Source organism: Nerophis lumbriciformis, linkage group LG37, assembly GCF_033978685.3.
Source record: "Nerophis lumbriciformis linkage group LG37, RoL_Nlum_v2.1, whole genome shotgun sequence".
Lineage (NCBI taxonomy): Eukaryota > Metazoa > Chordata > Actinopteri > Syngnathiformes > Syngnathidae > Nerophis > Nerophis lumbriciformis.
In genome coordinates, this window is record NC_084584.2 from 19,809,341 (window position 1) to 19,830,906 (window position 21,566).

The following is a 21,566-nucleotide window of genomic DNA, read 5'->3' on the forward strand; positions in this document are numbered from 1 at the left end:
TTTGTGCCTCAATACAATCCTGCCTCAGAGGTCAACAGACAATTCATTTGACTTAATGCTTGGTTTGTGCGCTGCCATACACTTTCAAGTGCAGGAACTTATTCCAAAGTATGTCGAATCAACTGATTTTGCCACAGTTGGGCTCCAATTAAGCTGTAGGAACATCTCATGGTTAATCAGCTAAAACAGGATGCGCCTGAGCTCACTATTGAGTTTCATGGCAAAGGCTGTGAATACTTATGTAAATGTGATTTCTTAAGTTTTTTATTTTTAATACATTTGCAAAAATCTCTCTCTCTCAAAAAAAAAAATACAACTGTCACATTGTCATTATGGGGTTTTGTGTTCAGAATTTTGAGGACAACATGAATTTGTTCCATTTTGGAATAAGGCTGTAACATGACAAAATGTGGAAAAAGTAAAGTGCTGTTAATACTTTCCAGATGCACTCTGTGTCCGACAGTCCCTAAAGCCTGCTTATGCGCACTAAAAGTTTTTAAAAATCTATGCGCTAACCGAGTGAAACTTAACACAATAAGGGATCTCTAAGTGACTCTTTACCAAGTGGCGCCCCCTGGAAACAGCAGTGTGTACTCGGAAAAGAGCCCCGTTGTTCTCATAAACTTCGGCGGACCAAAGACAGCAGTTGATATGGGCCCACTCATTCTGGCCCAAGTATAACAGCCGGCCTGCTTCCTATTGAAAATAGGGGGAGATTATAAACTAAAATTAATAAATGCTTTTTGGAACATGTCAAAAAAGGTTGAAAAGCAGCTTGAATTTACTCTGGGAACAGAGTCGCCGGATTGTTGACACAAAGCACACTGCCGGCAATCTTTGGCCTCCAGATGATTTTTCACACCTGCACAGAAAACAGAAAATTTGATTTTCTTTTATTACATAGCATTGCAGTAGCAGTAATACTGTAAAATAGCTTACTTACCTAGGAAGCCAGCTTTCCCCGCATATGCCCCTCTACACTCCCGGGGCTGGTGCGCCCTCTTGATCCACTGTGCATAGCTGTGCTCTTTGGAAGGCGGGTGAACTGCTTCTGGGAACGTTGCACTGGAGAGCAAAGGTTTAGCCAAGTCAGACACAAGAATAGTGTAAGTGAACCATCTCAAAATGGGTTACAAAGGCTCCTAATTTGGCTGCTGACATAATTATGCAGTAACATAATACATCAATTACGGTTTCTCAAAACTATTAAAGCATCATTTCTGCCCTACCATGTTTGTGGCTATGCTTCTGCTAAAATGTAATAAACACTTATTCTTTACATTAGTTTTCAGTAATACTATAAATGTGGGTATCAATCCAAAACCAAGTAGTCAAAGGGGACCAAGACTGATACTTCAAATTTTCAAGACCATTAAATTATAATTTTTTTTAATCACAATTATAATCAGACAAATATACATAGGACGGGAGTGTAACAATTTCAGCTACATTTTAAAATTATGACCTAATGGCTCAGATTTAGATCATTTGTTTTTTGCTTTAAACCCGCTTGTGTTCAGGGACTTATTCCCTGATTTTGTGAACAATAACAGTAACGACAAAAGATTTTTTGATAGTAAAAATATTGATCTAAACACTGTGGTATCGATCTGATACTATACTACCGGTACTTGGTATTGTTAATGTCGATATTTGTATCAATTTGCCCACCTTGTTTACATTCGAGAGCTGTAGCTTGCAGTTAGCATACCGTCCTACGGTTTTTAGTGTAGCATGTTTAGCTAAACCTTGTCCTATTGGGATAATATTTGTGAGAAATAGAGCTGCAACTAACAAATATTTTGATAGTCTATTAGTCAACGATTATCTTAACGATTAGTAGACTAATCAGATAATTAAACGTACACATATTTAATGGCTCTAATTTTCCATCTACTTCTAAATGCAGCTTAAGTTATTTCAGGCATGTTCTTACTAGCAACAAAGATGACTAATTCATTCATAAATATGTATTTATACTGTAACTGTGCTGCTCATTCAGCTGTTTTAATTATTAATTCATTAATAAATAATTTAAATGTTGGCTAATTAATAGACTGTATGTTTATTCTTATGATACCTCTGCATTGGCGACTATCTCTGTGTGTGTGTGCGCTCGTGCAGTTACCCGTTTGTCAAAGCTTGTTTTTTTACGGCATTGCAAACTGACGCTGCTTTAAAATGTACTTGAATTGATGTAGACAAAGTTTAGCTGGCTGACTTTGTATAAAATAATATTTAGTTATTTTTCAAACAACTTCGTCTCACACTTGTTAGCGAGCGAGCACCTCCCTCCCTCCAAATGTCCGACATCATGTCTCCGTATCATAGATGTACAGCTATAAAAACAAGGTGCACTTTGCAAAATGAGCCAGGTATTCTTGTTTTTAACAAGGATGAGAGGATTTTTTCTAACACTTTACATTTTAAATATAAGAGGACATTTTCTAACACTTCACATGTTATCACTGCCGATGTTTTTGCGAGTGTCGATGCAGACCCACTTCCGGCCGGAAAAACACGAGTGATGACGGCACAACTATTGTGGACACATTTTATTGTCGACTAATCATTGCAGCCCTACTGAGAAATGTAGTTTATTTGCCACCATGGTGGTGAAGATTACTGATGTAGAAGTGGCACTGTGGACATGACATTAGTTAAAAATAAAGTACCAATGATTGTCACACAATTAGTGGTTAGTGTGTCCACCCTGAAATCGGTAGGTCGTGAGTTCAAACCCCGGCCGAGTCATACCAAAAACTATATAAATGGGACCCATTACCTCCCCCCTGCTTGGCACTCAGCATCAAGGGTTGGAATTGGGGGTTAAATTACCAAAAGTAATTCCCGGGCGCGGCCACCGCTGCTGCTCTTTAACCACCAGCAAGGATGCTACATTGCGTTAAGGACGCGGTGGTTCGCTTGTTGCTGTCAAATTTGTATACACAGCTGTCATCAACATGCATTAGCAAAAAATATCGACAGTATTAAAAGCTCTACCATCCACCAAATTTATATCGTGCAACCCTAGTTAGAGTGTATAAGCACGTTCACACTGATGTTTCCATGCACTAAATTAGTCTGCTTTTTAAAATAGTTAATAATAATAATAATTTTTTTGTATATTCACACTTGCATGTGAAGTCACTCACTACTGCAACTATTGGTCATACGCCATATGCTTTTTAGCGGTTTAATGTATTAGTTATCCGATTTGCGGCTCCTTCTAAGTCAACAGCGCAGTCCTTTTTGTACCTGATGGCCGCTGTAATATTAGCACTGGTAACAAATAGTACGTCTCTAATGGCTATGATGATATTAAATAACAGACAGCATCAAGAAATTATCATAGACTGCGCCAGAAACATGACGCTAGAAGCTGTGGGAGAGAGTTGCTTCGAATACATTTTCAAACAGAGCATCATGGAAACAAAACGTTCAAAAATTGTGGATTGATGGAAAGAGTTTTAAATCCGAAGGGAAAGACAATTTGTGCCCTGATCCTGCTCCAGAGGGTTTCTATTGGTGTGGACAATTGCCAGTAGTGTGGAATAAAGTGCACAAATGCAGTTTGTATACGCTTTCTTTTTTGCCTTTAATGTACAGTATCTGCTTCATTCTTTTTCATCTAATTCGTATTTCGTTCGAATGAAGCAGACATTCTTCGTTGCGTTAGCTACCGTCTTAAATAAATCTTGGTTTCTTTTTCCTCTCCCATTGATGCACTTCAAAATGTTCCGTTCTTTTAATTTGTGAAGAAAATAAAGTCTCCTCTTAATTCCAGTTGTTGCCTGTTTTGATTAAATCGGTATCTGCTTCCAGGTTATATCCCATGCGTAAAGACTGGACTGGACACACACCCCCTCGAGAGCTATGGTTTCCAATCGCATTAGCTAGGTGTGTTAGTCCGGTGCCTCAAAAGCCAAACATGATCAGATAAAGGTGTTTACAGGGGTTGTAGGAGGCTTCTTTAGAGTCGAACTATTTGAGAAATCAGACTAATGTACGGTAGTGCAAGGAAACGTAGTCAGTGAGAAGTGCGTCGTGTGCGCCGCCAGTGCGTGGATGTTGCCTCAAAACGCCTCAAATAGTCATTTCATCCCCAATTATCGCCATCTCGGGTAAGTAGTGGAAGAAAAGCAACTACCTCAAGTGGTTGCAATACACATTAAGGAGTAGAGGTAGGAATCTTTGGCTACCTCACGATTCGATTAAAAATCGATTATTGATGCGTCTTTAATGGATGTATATTGATGCAGTTTTAAATTTGTTTTCACTAAAAGAAATGTATCTTGAAACTTAAAAAATAAAACAGTGCATTTGTAATAAGAAATTCCCATCACATTTATCAAATTTATGAAAATGTGTATAAAACTGGAACATAAGTGCCCTATAATAAAGGAGCTGGTCGGATCTCTTGGTGAGGTGGCTCGTTGCAGTCAGCCAAGTTTTAGAGCTGTCTGCATTATTTTATTTACAATAAATACATTGATTATCGACGTTTACTAATCGATTTTGTAATCCTCTATTTCCGAATGCAATGCATCTAAAAAACGATTATTTCCCCCACCTCTATTAAGGAGAGTTTTGTAATGATCATTTCTGGTAAGTGTGCAGCAACAACAGAAAGATTTGTGACAGTACTACACGGTCAATGTATGTCCACAATGCACATCAAAGGAAGTGTGTTGCGAGTGTTGCGCAAGGCTACCTTGGCGGTTGCTCAGAGAATGAGCAAAACTTCTTTTTGTAGTGTGCGGGCAGCCAGCTGAATACTTGCACCATCAACTGTCACAACAGAACAACAACAATCAGTTGAGATTATAGGTAAATACATCAACGGTGAGTGTTTATTAGTGCGGTAAGATTACTTTGACATAGTGCTCTCTAGCATCCTCAAAGAGAGAAGCCTCCTTCTTGAGCCACGTCCTCATCATAAAGACAAAGTCTACGTGGAAAGCTTTCTGATTGGATGAAAAAGGGGTATTGGAAAATATATTATCTCGTTTTCATGCTCCTTGTTATACTCACAATGGACGAGTAGCCGCCTCCTTTTAACTTTGTGTGCATGGCTTGTAGGTCACAAACTGATGGTTGTTCACTGTTATACTCTGCCCTGTTTGTTTCTAGACACTGGGACACATAAAGTGTGAGCTATTAAAGTTGTACAGATAAATACGTTTTGAGTAGCAATTTGTGCGTACCAATTTACAGAGCGTGAGGGGCTGGCTGACGTTAGAGGTGAGAAGGCCAGTAAGAACCTCCTCCAAGCTGACCAGCAGCCGGTCGTGCAACTGCTCCTTCAAGGTGCAGTTTTCTTTGCCATGCTGGCAGCAGGGAGAGCAGATGAACGCCCCGCTATCAGGTTGGCTCGACAGCAAGCTGTAAAGCTCCTCTGAATGACAAACCACACAAATCAGATGTGGAAGTACATTCCTTGAGACCTTTTCCCAGTAAAACTACACACACTCACCAGAAAGCCCCTCACATGCATGATGCACCCAGTGGCAACATTTGGAACATCGAATCATCTGCGCAGGCCGGCTGCAGTGATCGTAACACTTGTTGCAGACTGGGCAGAAGTGACCTGCATACAATAAACAACATAGATTAGTCAAACCATTATGGATGGAAGGCATGCTCAACGAGAAGTCTAACCTTTGTCATGGAGAAGGGAACAATCGGGGCAAAAGTTCTCTTCGTGGTTCCAAGAAACTTCCCATGACTTTCCAGGCGTAACACCGCAGCTTTTACAACGAATGCACGTCATACAGACCTTTACAAAACACACAAAGGCCCAAAAAGAACAGGTGAACTTTGAGAGACAATTTGCTTGAGGAAATACCACTCATCATCGAATGGGTGTACGGTACTCCCAATACGTCAGTCGTATCGTACGGTTCATTTTATACCTAAAGTGCGGCAAGTTTGGCTAATGTGGGTGTTTTAATCCATGCTCAAGTTTGGTACACTCCCCCTCCTTTGGCATGATTGGAATAGTTGGGTCACTGCATAGGCATGATTGCATATACACACAACGTAACCAAATAACTGAAGGACTTTATTGGGGCGGCATGGCGTAGTGGGTAGAGCAACCGTGCCAGAAACCTGAGGGTTGCAGGTTCGCTCCCCGCCTCTTACCATCCAAAAAAAAAACAAAAAAAATCGCTGCCGTTGTGTCCTTGGGCGGGACACTTCACCCTTTGCCCCCGGTGCCACTCACACCGGTGAATTGTATGATGAATGATAGGTGGTGGTCGGAGGGGCCGTTGGCGCAAATTGCAGCCACGCTTCCGTCAGTCTACCCCAGGGCAGCTGTGGCTATGAAAGTAGCTTGCCACCACCAGGTGTGAATGATTGATGGGTTCTACCGTATTTTCCGCACTATTAGCCGCACCTAAAAACCACAAATTTACTCAAAAGCTGACAGTGCGGCTTTTAACCCGGTGCGCTTTATATATGGATTAATATTACGATTCATTTTCATAAAGTTTCGATCTCGCAACTTCGGTAAACAGCCGCCATCTTTTTTCCCGGTAGAACAGGAAGCGCTTCTTCTTCTACGCAAGCAACCGCCAAGGTAAGCACCCGCCCCCATAGAACAGGAAGCGCTTCTTCTTCTACTGTAAGCAACCACCCGCCCGCGTAGAAGAAGAAAAAGCGCGCGGATATACCGTACGTTTCATTTCCTTTGTGTGTTTACATCTGTAAAGACCACAAAATGGCTCCTACTAAGCGTCAGGGATCCGGTTCATGAAAAGACGCAATCTCTCCATCCGCACACGGATTACTATTTCACAGCAACTGATATTCCTGTGAACCGCACTGGATACAACGGGAGCACGTACGGTGAATATTCGCACCACAGGGAATGAGAAGTCATCCTTCACTGTGGTTCTAGCTTGCCATGCTAATGGCCAGAAACTTCCACCCATGGTGATATTCAAAAGGAAGACCTTGCCAAAAGAGACCTTTCCAGCCAGCGTCATCATAAAAGCTAACTCGAAGGGATGGATGAAGAAAAGATGAACGAGTGGTTAAGGTAAGTTTAAGTTTACGCGAAGAGGCCGGGTGGCTTTTTTCACGCAGCTCTGTCCATGTTGATATACGTATGTTTGTGATTGCACATTTGCGTACATTTTGGGAGTGAACAGAGTTGTTAGAACGCTGGTTTTTAATATATTATTAAAGTTTGACTGACCTATCTGACTGTTTTTTTGACATTCCTTTAGCGCAGTTAGATGCGGCTTACAACACCGGGCGGCTTATAGGTGGACAAAGTTTTGAAATATGCCGTTCATTGAAGGCGCACTTTTAACCCAGGGTGCCTTATGGTGCGGAAAATACGGTACATGTAAAGCGACTTTGGGTACTTAGAAAAGCGCTATATAAATCCCAGTTATTAATTAATTATTAATTATTAATTACAATTGCGCCAACACATTTCACAATAGAAATAGATACAAAGACTCAAAATAATCCAAAACACAACACGCAAGGCAGGGCTCCTCGCTCGCAACTACATACTACTACTACTACTACTTTATTAACAGAAAGCAATACGTGCAGCTAGGAAAAAATATGTCTACAACGCTAAATATATCTTGCGGTGTACCCCAGAGGTTTACAGAGATCAAAATTCTTCAATCTCTAAATAAACAACATTTGTAAAGTTACAAATGACATAAATGTACCAGTAGAGTGGAAAAACAAGTTGCCTCTATATTGAAGCTACTATCATATACATCTGATGTATGACACCGAAAGACTTACAAAGTTTGCGAGTAAATAGATATGATAAAAAAAATAGTATCAATCTCACAGAGATTCCCGAGCCATTTTGAAAGATAATGAGCTGCCAGACACGTAATCGTGTGACGTAGAGCTCAAGACCGCAGATCCCTTCATCACCAACAACAATGCAAATCATGCAGACTTTGTGAGAGGCAACAACAATTACTTTGGGAAAAATTATGATCCAGAACCTTATATTGTTAAACCTGAATATAAAGAGGATGAGCTACAAGTTTTAATGCTCTGTTAAACAGATCCAGCTTTAATTGGTACATGCTTAATCAATAAATACAAACTACAAATATAATAAAACGATAGCTTACAGTACAATGTCTGCTCTTACTTTGATGACGACTGACAGCATGTCTCTATCTTCCTGTTTATATGAAGAACTAATCATGATCCACACGAAAAGTTCACAAGAAAAGTCTTCCTGCAGACACTGTTTTCGGTTGTGCGTCTTTGTCTCCATCTCCGATATGAATCGAATGTCACAGATGAACAACTTCTAGATTTACGGCTAAATCCTCCTAATATCCAGATGAAAGGCAGGATTTATAATCTAGAATAACTTTGCCAAGCCGAGACGCAATGATGCAGTAGCAGCAGGACATTGCTGCCAGCTCACAGTAAAAGCAGCAGAGGACTACTGAGCTGTGTGTTATCAATCAGCCGCTAATAGTTAATCTGCATTACAGTTTATATTAACAACATCGCTAATATTTAGTTAATATGCAGGTCACGATATGTATATACAGTATTGTTGGCGGGTTTTGGATGGTTAAGAGCCCCAATTGACGGAATATTTATGTCTTTATTTATTTACGACTTGGAATGCATAAAAAAATAGAAAAACATGTATTCATGTCTTATACAGTGATTGCGAACGAAAGACAGCACATCTCTCTTCCAGTATGACTGCTCTGATACTATGGTCAGAGTGCATAAGTGTTACTTCAGTGACGTCAAGCCACGGAAATGACCGAAGACGTTCGGAGCGGAATATTCAAAATGGCTGACTGAATTTGTGGCTATTTGTGATGTGTAGACGGTATTTTCAAATACTTTGCGGATTGTAAATTCAATTGGATATGGTTTAATGGATTTAATGAAACACAATCAAGCATCCTCTCTGAGCTGCCACCTTAACGTGGTAGAGGAGTTTGCGTGTCCCAATGATCCTAGGAGCTATGTTGTCCGGGGGCTTCTATGCCCCCTGGTAGGGTCTCACAAGGCAAACTGGTCCTAGGTGAGGGATCAGACAAAGAGCAGCTCGAAGATCTCTATGAATAACACTGACAAGGAACCCAGATTTCCCTCGCCCGGACGCGGGTCACCGGGGCCCCCCTCTGGAGCCAGGCCCGGAGGTGGGGCACGATGGCGAGCGCCTGGTGGCCGGGCCTGTCCCCATGGGGCCCGGCCGGGCACAGCCCGAAGAGGCAACGTGGGTCCCCCCTCCAATGGGCTCACCACCCATAGCAGGGGTCATAGAGGTCGGGTGCGATGTGAGCTGGGCGGAAGCCGAAGGCAGGGCACTTGGCGGTCCGATCCTCGGCTACAGAAGCTAGCTCTTGGGACGTGGAACATCACCTCGCTGGGGGGGAAGGAGCCTGAGCTAGTGCGCGAGGTGGAGAAGTTCCGGCTCGATATAGTCGGACTCACTTCGACGAACAGCAAGGGCTCTGGAACCAGTTCTCTCGAGAGGGGCTGGACTCTCTTCCACTCTGGCGTTGCCGGCAGTGAGAGGCGACGGGCTGGGGTGGCAATTCTTGTTTCCCCCCGGCTCAGAGCCTGTACGTTGGAGTTCAACCCGGTGGACGAGAGGGTAGCTTCCCTCCGCCTTCGGGTGGGGAAACGGGTCCTGACTGTGGTTTGCGCTTACGCGCCAAACCGCAGCTCAGAGTACCCACCCTTTTTGGATTCACTTGAGGGAGTACTTGAGAGTGCTCCCCCGGGTGATTCCCTCGTTCTACTGGGGGACTTCAATGCTCATGTTGGCAGCGACACTGAAACCTGGAGAGGCGTGATTGGGAAGAATGGCTGCCCGGATCTGAACCCGAGCGGTGTTTTGTTATTGGACTTTTGTGCCCGTCACAGATTGTCCATAACGAACACCATGTTCAAACATAAGGGTGTCCATATGTGCACTTGGCACCAGGACACCCTAGGCCGCAGTTCCATGATCGACTTTGTAGTTGTGTCATCGGATTTGCGGCCTCATGTTTTGGACACTCGGGTGAAGAGAGGGGCGGAGCTTTCTACCGATCACCACCTGGTGGTGAGTTGGCTGCGATGGTGGGGGAGGATGCCGGACAGACCTGGCAGGCCCAAACGCATTGTGAGGGTTTGCTGGGAACGTCTAGCAGAGTCTCCTGTCAGAGAGAGTTTCAATTCCCACCTCCGGAAGAACTTTGAACATGTCACAAGGGAGGTGCTGGACATTGAGTCCGAATGGACCATGTTCCGCGCCTCTATTGTCGAGGCGGCTGATTGGAGCTGTGGCCGCAAGGTAGTTGGTGCTTGTCGTGGCGGTAATCCTAGAACCCGTTGGTGGACACCGGCGGTGAGGGATGCCGTCAAGCTGAAGAAGGAGTCCTATCGGGTTCTTTTGGCTCATAGGACTCCTGAGGCAGTGGACAAGTACCGACAGGCCAAGCGGTGTGCGGCTTCAGCGGTCGCAGAGGCAAAAACTCGGACATGGGAGGAGTTCGGTGAGGCCATGGAAAACGACTTCCGGACGGCTTCGAAGCAATTCTGGACCACCATCCGCCGCCTCAGGAAGGGGAAGCAGTGCACTATCAACACCGTGTATGGCGAGGATGGTGTTCTGCTGACCTCGACTGCGGATGTTGTGGATCGGTGGAGGGAATACTTCGAAGACCTCCTCAATCCCACCAACACGTCTTCCTATGAGGAAGCAGTGCCTGGGGAGTCTGTGGTGGGCTCTCCTATTTCTGGGGTTGAGGTTGCTGAGGTAGTTAAAAAGCTCCTCGGTGGCAAGGCCCCGGGGGTAGATGAGATCCGCCCGGAGTTCCTTAAGGCTCTGGATGCTGTGGGGCTGTCTTGGTTGACAAGACTCTGCAGCATCGCGTGGACATCGGGGGCGGTACCACTGGATTGGCAGACCGGGGTGGTGGTTCCTCTCTTTAAGAAGGGGAACCGGAGGGTGTGTTCTAACTATCGTGGGATCACACTCCTCAGCCTTCCCGGTAAGGTCTATTCAGGTGTACTGGAGAGGAGGCTACGCCGGATAGTCGAACCTCGGATTCAGGAGGAACAGTGTGGTTTTCGTCCTGGTCGTGAAAATGTGGACCAGCTCTATACTCTCGGCAGGGTCCTTGAGGGTGCATGGGAGTTTGCCCAACCAGTCTACATGTGTTTTGTGGACTTGGAGAAGGCATTCGACCGTGTCCCTCGGGAAGTCCTGTGGGGAGTGCTCAGGGAGTATGGGGTATCGGACTGTCTGATTGTGGCAGTCCGCTCCCTGTATGCTCAGTGCCAGAGCTTGGTCCGCATTGCCGGTAGTAAGTCGGACACGTTTCCAGTGAGGGTTGGACTCCGCCAAGGCTGCCCTTTGTCACCGATTCTGTTCATAACTTTTATGGACAGAATTTCTAGGCGCAGTCAAGGCGTTGAGGGGATCTGGTTTGGTGGCTGCAGGATTAGGTCTCTGCTTTTTGCAGATGAAGTGGTCCTGATGGCTTCATCTGGCCAGGATCTTCAGCTCTCGCTGGATCGGTTCGCAGCCGAGTGTGAAGCGACTGGGATGAGAATCAGCACCTCCAAGTCCGAGTCCATGGTTCTCGCCCGGAAAAGGGTGGAGTGCCATCTCCGGGTTGGGGAGGAGATCTTGCCCCACGTGGAGGAGTTCAAGTACCTCGGAGTCTTGTTCACGAGTGAGGGAAGAGTGGATCGTGAGATCGACAGGCGGATCGGTGCGGCGTCTTCAGTAATGCGGACGCTGTATCGATCCGTTGTGGTGAAGAAGGAGCTGAGCCGGAAGGCAAAGCTCTCAATTTACAGGTCGATCTACGTTCCCATCCTCACCTATGGTCATGAGCTTTGGGTTATGACCGAAAGGACAAGATCACGGGTACAAGCGGCTGAAATGAGTTTCCTCCGCCGGGTAGCGGGGCTCTCCCTTAGAGATAGGGTGAGAAGCTCTGCCATCCGGGAGGAGCTCAAAGTAAAGCCGCTGCTCCTCCACATCGAGAGGAGCCAGATGAGTTGGTTCGGGCATCTGGTCAGGATGCCACCCGAACGCCTCCCTAGGGAGGTGTTTCGGGCACGTCCGACCGGTAGGAGGCCGCGGGGAAGACCCAGGACACGTTGGGAAGACTATGTCTCCCGGCTGGCCTGGGAACGCCTCGGGGTCCCACAGGAAGAGCTGGACGAAGTGGCTGGGGAGAGGGAAGTCTGGGCTTCCCTGCTTAGGCTGCTGCCCCCGCGACCCGACCTCGGATAAGCGGAAGAAGATGGATGGACAATCAAGCATATAAAGTCAATTTGTATTTCCACTCTACTGGTGCTTTAAAGTTAGTATTGTTTGCAGATGACAACTGCATTTCTTTTGGGAGAGAACACACAGAAGCTAAGACAAATAACAGAAAAATTTACAAAATAAAGAGATGGTTTGACAAACATAGACTCTTTACATCTCCACAAAATTAAAAGAATGCTATTCGGTAAAAGTCAAAGAGAAAGTCAAACACAATTACAAATGATGTTGAAAGGATAAACTAAACAACATTCTTGGGTGTAAAAATAGATAAAATGAAGCGGAAATTGGCAATAATGGAAAAAGGCAAAAGCCCAAAAATCACTCTATATTCTCTACTGCTCACTAGTGTTACCATATCTGAGTTATTGTGTAGACATATGGGGAAGTAAGCAAAAAAGTATTCTTCATTCACTAACCGTGTTACAAAAGAGAAAGCAAGATGGTTGTTGTGCAGCAAGCAGCTCGCAAACTGTGTACGCAAAAGGGCCTAAATCTTCCTGCAAAAAGCAGATACGAGCAAAAAATCTAACTATGCAATGGAATAGATCCCAAAAAAAGATGTATTGAGTGATAAAGTACTATCCGTCCGTGGATCCCCCAGACACGTCAAACTATCTTGTGCGACAATGTCATTCTACACGACAAATCAGATGAAAATTTCGAAAGGCATGGAGGTCTACAACTTCTTTGTGTGTGGTCGGGTCAAGGAAATGGGTATCAAGACTCTCCCGTCATTCAAATCCAAGCAATAATTTTTTACACTTATTTTACCACCATAGAGTGGTGCTTTTTGTGTCAAATACAATTTTATAAAATGTTTCTTAATTCAATGCAAAAATGCTCACATATATTGGTGCAATACATTTTTGGACAATTTTGACCAATATACGGTACTGTATTAGGTCAAATAATAATAATTGTGTAAATATATCAATAAGTGCTTTAAGTACATTATGTTTGTGTCAGGTACTATTTTTGAAACCTTTATTTTGTTAGAGCAGTCGGACCGGATGTATTGCACAGGCCTATTAATGTGAAGGGGGGTGAAGTGTGCTCTGCTTTTCTCAGTTTGACACATAAAGAAAGGACAAAACAAAAAGAGCGCGGCCGTGATTTTAAAGTTGCGGCTGCTGTCCTCCTGTTTGTACATTAATGTTACATCGATGATCAATGATGTCGTTCACAAAAACACAAGCAGATGAGATTTGTTGTGGGTGAATGGATTTTCTTGCGAGCTTTAGCTTTGTAGTTTAGCTGCTGTTTCAAATGACCGTCTTGACTATAGCTTAGGACCTGTTTCGGGGCTGAATGAGCATTCTCGGACATTACTTTCCCAGACAAATGTTATTTCTCTTCACAATGACAGCATTTCAGTCACATTGATGTAAATTTCCCTGATATTATTTTGCATGGATTCTGTTTTATTGGCCAACTATGTGACCCCGTCCGCGGTTACGTCAACACGGAAATCATACGTCTTACTTGTTTTTTGTTGAGGTTAGTGATTATTAATTAGCGCTGTGTCAAATAACAAGTAATAACCATGATGAAATCCAAAACTTCTAGTAGACGTTGTCTTTTCTTACTCTCGCGCTCACTCATCCGTTTCTCCGTCACAAACTACAGAATTTGTATGCACGTTGCGAAGCCCATCAATCGGTTTTTTTACGATTACTATATTTTCATGATTGTGAGAAGCCATAATCGAAATCAAAATGTTATTAATTGTCCAGGCCTAGTATATATTATATTTGATATAATGCTTAAAATACTTAGTGAAGTTAGCGACCTCTAGGCATGCGCATAAAGGTTGCAAACAGCCTCTTTTTGTGGGGTCCCACTGAATTCTCCAAGGACCGACACGAATCAACACCTGTGGGACTCACTACATTGAAAACTTATCAGCATCACTGGTCATTCTGGTATGTTTATAAGTAGCATTATGATCAGTAATGTTATCAATTGCAAGTGATGCGATGTGGGTCATGTTATGTGACTGATATCATATGTAGCTCAGTACATGGCATAGCATAGTATTACTTGACTATAAAAAGCTGTGTGACAGAGATGTTTAATTGAAAGTGGCATTAAGCCTTTATATAGCACCGTGTTTATTTGTATGAGTGCAACTGTGTGTTGCTGTGTACATTGAGCGTTTCGTTAAATTGTGGAATTTCATATTGCTACAATTTTTATTCTGTGCTACAAATGTTTCATATAGTAACACCTTTGCTTCTAGTGAAAAAGCAAAGCTTACAACCCTGAGCTAAATAGCACGCTGTGATCACAGCACCACTGAAAATAGTCTGCCTGCATTAGCGCGCATAATAACGTTAGCGCGTATAATAATATCGCTAATACTTGGTCAATATTCAAGTCACGACATGTAAATGGAGTATTGTTGGCGGGTTTTAGAGGGCTTTAGGGGAAGAATAGTGTACTCCCAATAGCTGCGTTGTTAGCCACCTCAGATTTGCCGTCTTTTATGTATTTGAATGCATTGGAAAAAAACATAAACAAATGTGTTCTTGTCTTACATAGGAATTGTAAATGATAGGCAATTAAAAAAATATAAAAAGGTGCAATTCCTCTTTAAGAAACTGTTCAAACTCAATGTGTTAAAGCAGTGGTCTCCAACCACCGGTCCCGGTCCATGACGCATTTGCTACCGGGCCGCACAGAGACATTGAATAATTTATAACCGACCGCATTTTCGCCTACTTAACTTTCGCCAGTCCCACCAGACACACCAATAAACTTGTTCATAGATGTATTATAAAATTCCTAATAGGAAGTTGCCATTTGCTATAATTGTTACCGGTACATCTTTTTTTACATGGGACAATGCACATCAATTTACGTATAATATGTAAAGATGCCAAATTGTGGGCAAAAGCTAGGTTTCATCTGCACTCAGCAGCAGGTTGATGACCTAAGATCAGGGCAGATCAGGAACAAAGTGACCATAGTAGTTAATCTGCATGGAGAAGTGCTAAATTGTTGCATATAATAATTGTGCTGAAGGAAGAAAATACACATCACCTTTGGCCTTGGAAGTTAAAGTGATGGTATTATTGCACATAGTCCTATTACACAGTAGTTAGCAATAACAGATGTAGTTAGGCAAGGAAAATTGGACCAAAAAAGCTAACTGTATCTACGTATGAAATATTGCACAACAAATGTATACATATCTTTTAGAATGAAAATAGAAATCCACAAAAATCTATTGGAACGAATGGCAAGTATTTCTAGGTTTATTACCGTATTTTCCGCACCATAAGGCGCCCTGGGTTATAAGCCGCGCCTTCTATGAACGGCATATTTCAAAACTTTGTCCACCTATAAGCCGCCCCGTGTTGTAAGCCGCATCTAACTGCGCTAAAGGAATGTCAAAAAAACAGTCAAATAGGCCAGTCAAACTTTAATAATATATTAAAACCAGCGTGATGTGGGCGCGCATGGAATCGTATATCAACATGGACGAAGCTGCGTGAAAAAAGCCACCCGGCCTCTTCGCGTAAACTTAAACTTACCTTAACCACTCGCTCATCTTTTCTTCATCCATCCCTTCGAGTTAGCTTTTATGATGATGCCGGCTGGAAAGGTCTCTTTTGGCAAGGTCTTCCTTTTGAATATCACCATGGGTGGAAGTTTCTGGCCATTAGCATGGCAAGCTAGAACCACAGTGAAGGATGACTTCTCATTCTCTGTGGTGCGTATATTCACCGTACGTGCTCCCGTTGTATCCACAGTGCGGTTCACAGGAATATCAGTTGCTGTGAAATAGTAATCCGTGTGCGGATGGAGAGATTGCGTCTTTTCATGAACCGGATCCCTGTCGTTTAGTAGGAGCCATTTTGTGGTCTTTACAGATGTAAACACACAAAGGAAATGAAAGGTACGGTAATATCCGCGCGCTTTTTCTTCTTCTACGCGGGCGGGTGGTTGCTTACAGTAGAAGAAGAAGCGCTTCCTGTTCTATGGGGGCGGGTGCTTACCTTGGCGGTTGCTTGCGTAGAAGAAGAAGCGCTTCCTGTTCTACCGGGAAAAAAGATGGCGGCTGTTTACCGTAGTTACGAGACCGAAACTTTATGAAAATGAATCTTAATATTTATCCATATATAAAGCGCACCGGGTTATAAGGCGCACTGTCAGTTTTTGAGAAAATTTGTGGTTTTTAGGTGCGCCTTATAGTGCGGAAAATACGGTATATATCCATGCTCTTGACCTTGAATGTGATCTATCACCTATAAAACTAGAGATGTCCGATAATATCGGCCTGTCGATATTATCGGCCGATAAATGCTTTAAAATGTAATATCGGAAATTATCGGTATCGTTTTTTTAATCGGTATCGTTTTTTTTTTGTTTTTATTAAATCAACATAAAAAACACAAGATACACTTACAATTAGTGCACCAACCCAAAAAACCTCCCACACTCATTCACACAAAAGGGTTGTTTCTTTCTGTTATTAATATTCTGGTTCCTACATTATATATCAATACAGTCTGCAAGGGATACAGTCCGTAAGCACACATGGTTGTGCGTGCTGCTGGTCCACTAATAGTACTAACCTTTAACAGTTAATTTTACTAATTTTCATTAATTACTAGTTTGTATGTAACTGTTTTTATATTGCTTTACTTTCTTTTTTATTCAAGAAAATGTTTTTAATTTATTTATCTTATTTTATTTCATTAATATTTAAAAAAAAGGACCTTATCTTCACCACACCTGGTTTTCCAAATTAGGCATAATAATGTGTTAATTCCACAACTGTACATATCAGTATCGGTTGATATCGCTATCGGTTGATATCGGTATCGGTAATTAAAGAGTTGGACAATATCGGAATATTGGCAAAAAGACATTATCGGACATCCCTAATTAAAATGTAATATCGGAAATTATCTGTATCGGTTTCAAAAAGTAAAATTAATTACTTTTTAAAACGCCGCTGTACATATCCGGTAAAACACGGACGTAGGGAGCAGTCCAGAGCAGTTGCGTCTCCCAGTCAGCAGCCCCTCCCCTCTCCCACACACAACACAGGAGTTGACGACTGCAGCATGAGAGGTTTACTGGCGACGCTTGATCACCTCATCAAACCGCTGCGAGCGCAGCATAACAAGAACAAGAGTTCCCCAGACTTCAGTCAAAATAATTCATAGAAATACCAGTCTACAGTCTAGTCTTGTAATATTGTGTTATTGTTAATCCCACTCTGAATATTACCATACGACAACAAAAAAAGTGTCTGTTTTCTCAGTACCTGTATTATGATTTCCCTATCAAATGAATAAACAAATATTGTTTAAAAAAACAAATAATAAAATAAATAAAAAAACACACAACAACAAGAGTGTGTTGTTGCCGGTGCTGTAGCCTGGCTAACAAGCGAGCTCGCTCGGTGACTGACTAACGACACCATGTCTATGGTTTGGGATTATTTTAAAGTGTCTCTGACGGATAAAAAACTGGCAATTTGCAATGACTGCGAAAAGTTGGTTATGCGAGGAGGAACCAAGACTTCTTCCTTTAATACAAGCAATTAGATCTCCCACCTCTTCGATAATCATAAGGAGATACACGATGAATACAAGCGGAAGATGGATGTGACCCAGTTTATAATTCCCTGTTATACAGTATGCCAGGAAGTCTTGCACTAAATGAGGACTATGTTATTGTTTACTTTATTACTCTAGTATACTCTGGACTGAAGCTGTGTGCCTTAATTGTTTTTGTAGCTGTTGTTTTGAGGCATGTTTAAAAAAATAAAAAAATAATGCACTTTGTGAAAGTCAAAGTATAGTATTTCCCATAGTTGTAGTGGGTATCAGGATTATCTCAGGGAGAGCATGTCCCAAATTCCAAGTTGCTGTTTTGAGGCATGTTAAAAAAAAATAATGTACTTTGTGACTTCAATAATAAATATGGCAGTGCCATGTTGGCACTTTTTTCCATAACTTGAGTTGAAGTTGTTCTCTTATTTTGGAAAACCTTGTTACATTGTTTAATGCATCCAGCGGGGCATCACAACAAAATTAGGCATAATAATGTGTTAATTCCACGACTGTATATATCGGTATCGGTTGATATCTGAATCGGTAATTAAGAGTTGGACAATATCGGAATATCGGATATCGGCAAAAAAGCCATTATCGGACATCTCTACCTATAACCCATCAGATACTAAGGCCAAAAAAAAGCCTACTACTAGCAAAAATTAGTTAAAAACAAAAGTCTATGGAGAGCTTTTTTGCAAAGGGAAAAGGCCAGTGGCTCCCACTAATTGAACATTGTGGTGAGTTTTTTCATGTATTACTTTTTCATGCACTTATTTGCTATCTGCCACACGTGGAAGGCCAGTCCATGAAAATAATTCCTACATTAAACCGGTCCCTGGTGCAAAAAAGGTTGGGGACCCCTGTGTTAAGTACAAAGAAGAAGAATCTGGATAAACATTTTGAGACTTATTAACAGTGAGATAATGTTAGTCGTCTCATTATGTGAATCACAGCTTACTCACCCATTTATTTACAAGAACTGTTGTATTTATTAGTCATTTATTTAAATTGTGTTACAATTTAAGAACAGGAATTGATCAAATGTATTAGTAATTTCTATGAATTAAAAACAGAGTAGGATTTAATAAGCTCTGCTTCTTCCTACTCCGTTTCCGACCTGTTGTAATTAGAAAATGGAAGTATGTGAAATATATGATGTATTATATGGTAACAGTATGCATGTCTAAAAAACCTTAAAACATTTGTTCTGCAATAAAGAATATACAAGATTGTTGCTCTTGTATTGACGGTTGCCATCTTGGACAATATATAAACAGGGTCTCTGCAGGTTTTAACAAGTCAAATTTAAGATTTTTAGGACCATAATAAATACAATTTAAGACGCATTTCATAGAAAAAAAACCCTACCATAACAAAGACATGAAAAAATGGCAAGGCCCAGAATGACTTGCAAAATATATGAATTCATTCACTGCTCTTTCACATTTAGGCCAGTTAAAGCATTCCAAGGCCAAATTTGCAAGTTTCAAAGGTTTCTGGAGCCACAAATCAGGTAATTTGCATAATCTCCGCTGTTAGCTAAGCACTACTGACGCATGCCACGGCATGCGCACAGCACAATAGCTGGTTGTACTCCACAAATTGTGAGCGGGCTGCACAGGTATATTAACTTCAATTATAAATAGCATCCTCAAAAATCGAAACTTTTAAAAGGAAGTCTGAAGTTAATGTATTTGTTTAAAAAAAGGGCTAGCAAAGCTATGATTTTCCTTTTTTTTTCAAATAATTTTCTGACACGTGATTAACGTGTGCGTCTGGTCTGACCCTCTGTCAATTCCATAGCGTATAAAAATATAACTGCGTTCAGTTACTGTTGAGCCTAAATGGACATTACGGAAAGGCCAGGTCCAAATCATCCACTATCGCCGCTATCCCTGGAGCAAATGCCTGCTGTCGCACTTGTATACAAGCTAAGCAAAAATTAAAGAAAGTGGGCAGAAAGCCGAGAGGCACTTTTTTTATCTGTCTGTCGTCAAAACACCGCTTCTCTAACCAATCAAACTCTTGTAGCTTCAAAATAAAAGTGTTCACATTCGGTCCAACGACACCAACCAAAATTAAAAATGGCCTACATTACGATCATGCTTTGCCAAATATGTTTTGTAATGTACCGTAATCTGTGATATTTCTAACTAAATAAATAAAATATCAGTTGAGGAATATAAGGGTGACATTTTCTGGCAGGCTGAAATAAATATTATGCTTTTTAAAAACAGCTCAACACAAAATGGACATAAACACGCTTTTAATGACAATTAAAAAAATATCTGCAGTTTGTTTGCAGATAACATTCATAAGATGTTCTGGTTGATAGTCCTCAATTACATGCTGACTATTACACTATCAATAAACAGACAGTTAAGACATTGTTATGCAGCGATATGAATACCATTGACATTAGAAGTTTCTGACAATCAAACCATAATCGTAACAATTCACATTTTGTTATCAATGCGCAAAACTGGTATCTCAACACAGAAGTGTAGCTAGCTCATCTTCTCTGAATGCAAGTGCTCCCTACAGCAGGAATTGAAATTCTGCCAAAGATACAACGCACTGCAGATATCTTTTTTATCGTCATTAAAAGCGTGGCTATGTCCATTTTGTGTTGAGCTGTTTTTAAAAACCATAATGTTTAATACATGTCATTAAAGCAAACAAATTATCGAGTCACAATTTTAGAAACTTTAAAATGATCTATCTGTGATTAAGTGTGATGAATATGTTGAGTAATCTATGGTTAAAATGCGATTAATCGCAATAAATATTTTAATCGTCTAACAGCCATAGTTTTAAAGAATTAAAATTAATACTAGGGGTGTAAAAATTGTGCGGAATCCTTACAATTTGGTATGCATCTCTGTATTAAGGTCACAGTATGGTTCATTTTCGGTGTCGTAAGGAAACAAAATGCGAAACATAACGCGGGGGCCACTTTGAAATATTTTTGTGTATACAAGATGTTAAAACCAATCCTATTAAGTCAATATACTGTATTATAAGCTACTGGTATGACAGCTTTGTATTATAGAAGACAAAGCAAATTACTGTAATATGCCCGTGCCGCATTTATAAGACCTTCCCAAATTATATTTAAGACATTTTGTGAACTATTAGGATGATTTTTTTTACATTTTAAGACCTTAAATTATGTCTTAAAGATGTCAAACCAATCGAATAGGTCAATATACTGTATTATAAGCTACATCAGCTTCGTATTACAGGCGACAAAGCAAATTACCGCAATATGCCTAGACAGCAGTTTTAAGACCATCACAAATTAATACGAAAGACATTTTGCGACATTTTAAGATAATTTTTGGCATTTTAAGGCCTTATATTTATATTACTCGATTCTAGACATTCCAAGACACCATGACAATATGAAAAACTCTTAAAAAAATACCTGGAAATAATCCACAATGTCTGTAAAGTAGTAAAATAAATGGGTTGTACTTGTATAGCGCTTTTCTACCTTCAAGGTACTCAAAGCGCTTTGACACTACTTCCACATTTACCCATTCACACACACATTCACACACTGATGGAGGGAGCTGCCATGCAAGGCGCTAACCAGCACCCATCAGGAGCAAGGGTGACGTGTCTTGCTCAGGACACAACAGACATGACGAGGTTGGTACTAGGTGGGGATTGAACCAGGGACCCTCGGGTCA

At 41.6% G+C, this 21,566-nt stretch overlaps 1 protein-coding gene across 5 annotated transcripts in view; it reads right to left on the bottom strand.

Annotated features, from left to right (window-relative positions):
• kmt2ba (lysine (K)-specific methyltransferase 2Ba) overlaps window positions 1–21,566 on the bottom strand; it is a 69,680-nt gene that overhangs the window by 20,659 nt on the left and 27,455 nt on the right. For all 5 annotated transcript variants that reach the window (XM_061930928.1, XM_061930926.1, XM_061930929.1 and 2 more), the window contains exons 14-22: window positions 5,662–5,779; window positions 5,477–5,590; window positions 5,208–5,398; window positions 5,035–5,136; window positions 4,875–4,967; window positions 4,715–4,791; window positions 944–1,065; window positions 786–862; window positions 562–696 (exon numbers count right to left, since the gene is read on the bottom strand). In XM_061930928.1, the coding sequence (XP_061786912.1) occupies window positions 562–696; window positions 786–862; window positions 944–1,065; window positions 4,715–4,791; window positions 4,875–4,967; window positions 5,035–5,136; window positions 5,208–5,398; window positions 5,477–5,590; window positions 5,662–5,779 (1,029 nt within the window). The remainder of the gene's footprint in view (window positions 1–561; window positions 697–785; window positions 863–943; window positions 1,066–4,714; window positions 4,792–4,874; window positions 4,968–5,034; window positions 5,137–5,207; window positions 5,399–5,476; window positions 5,591–5,661; window positions 5,780–21,566) is intronic.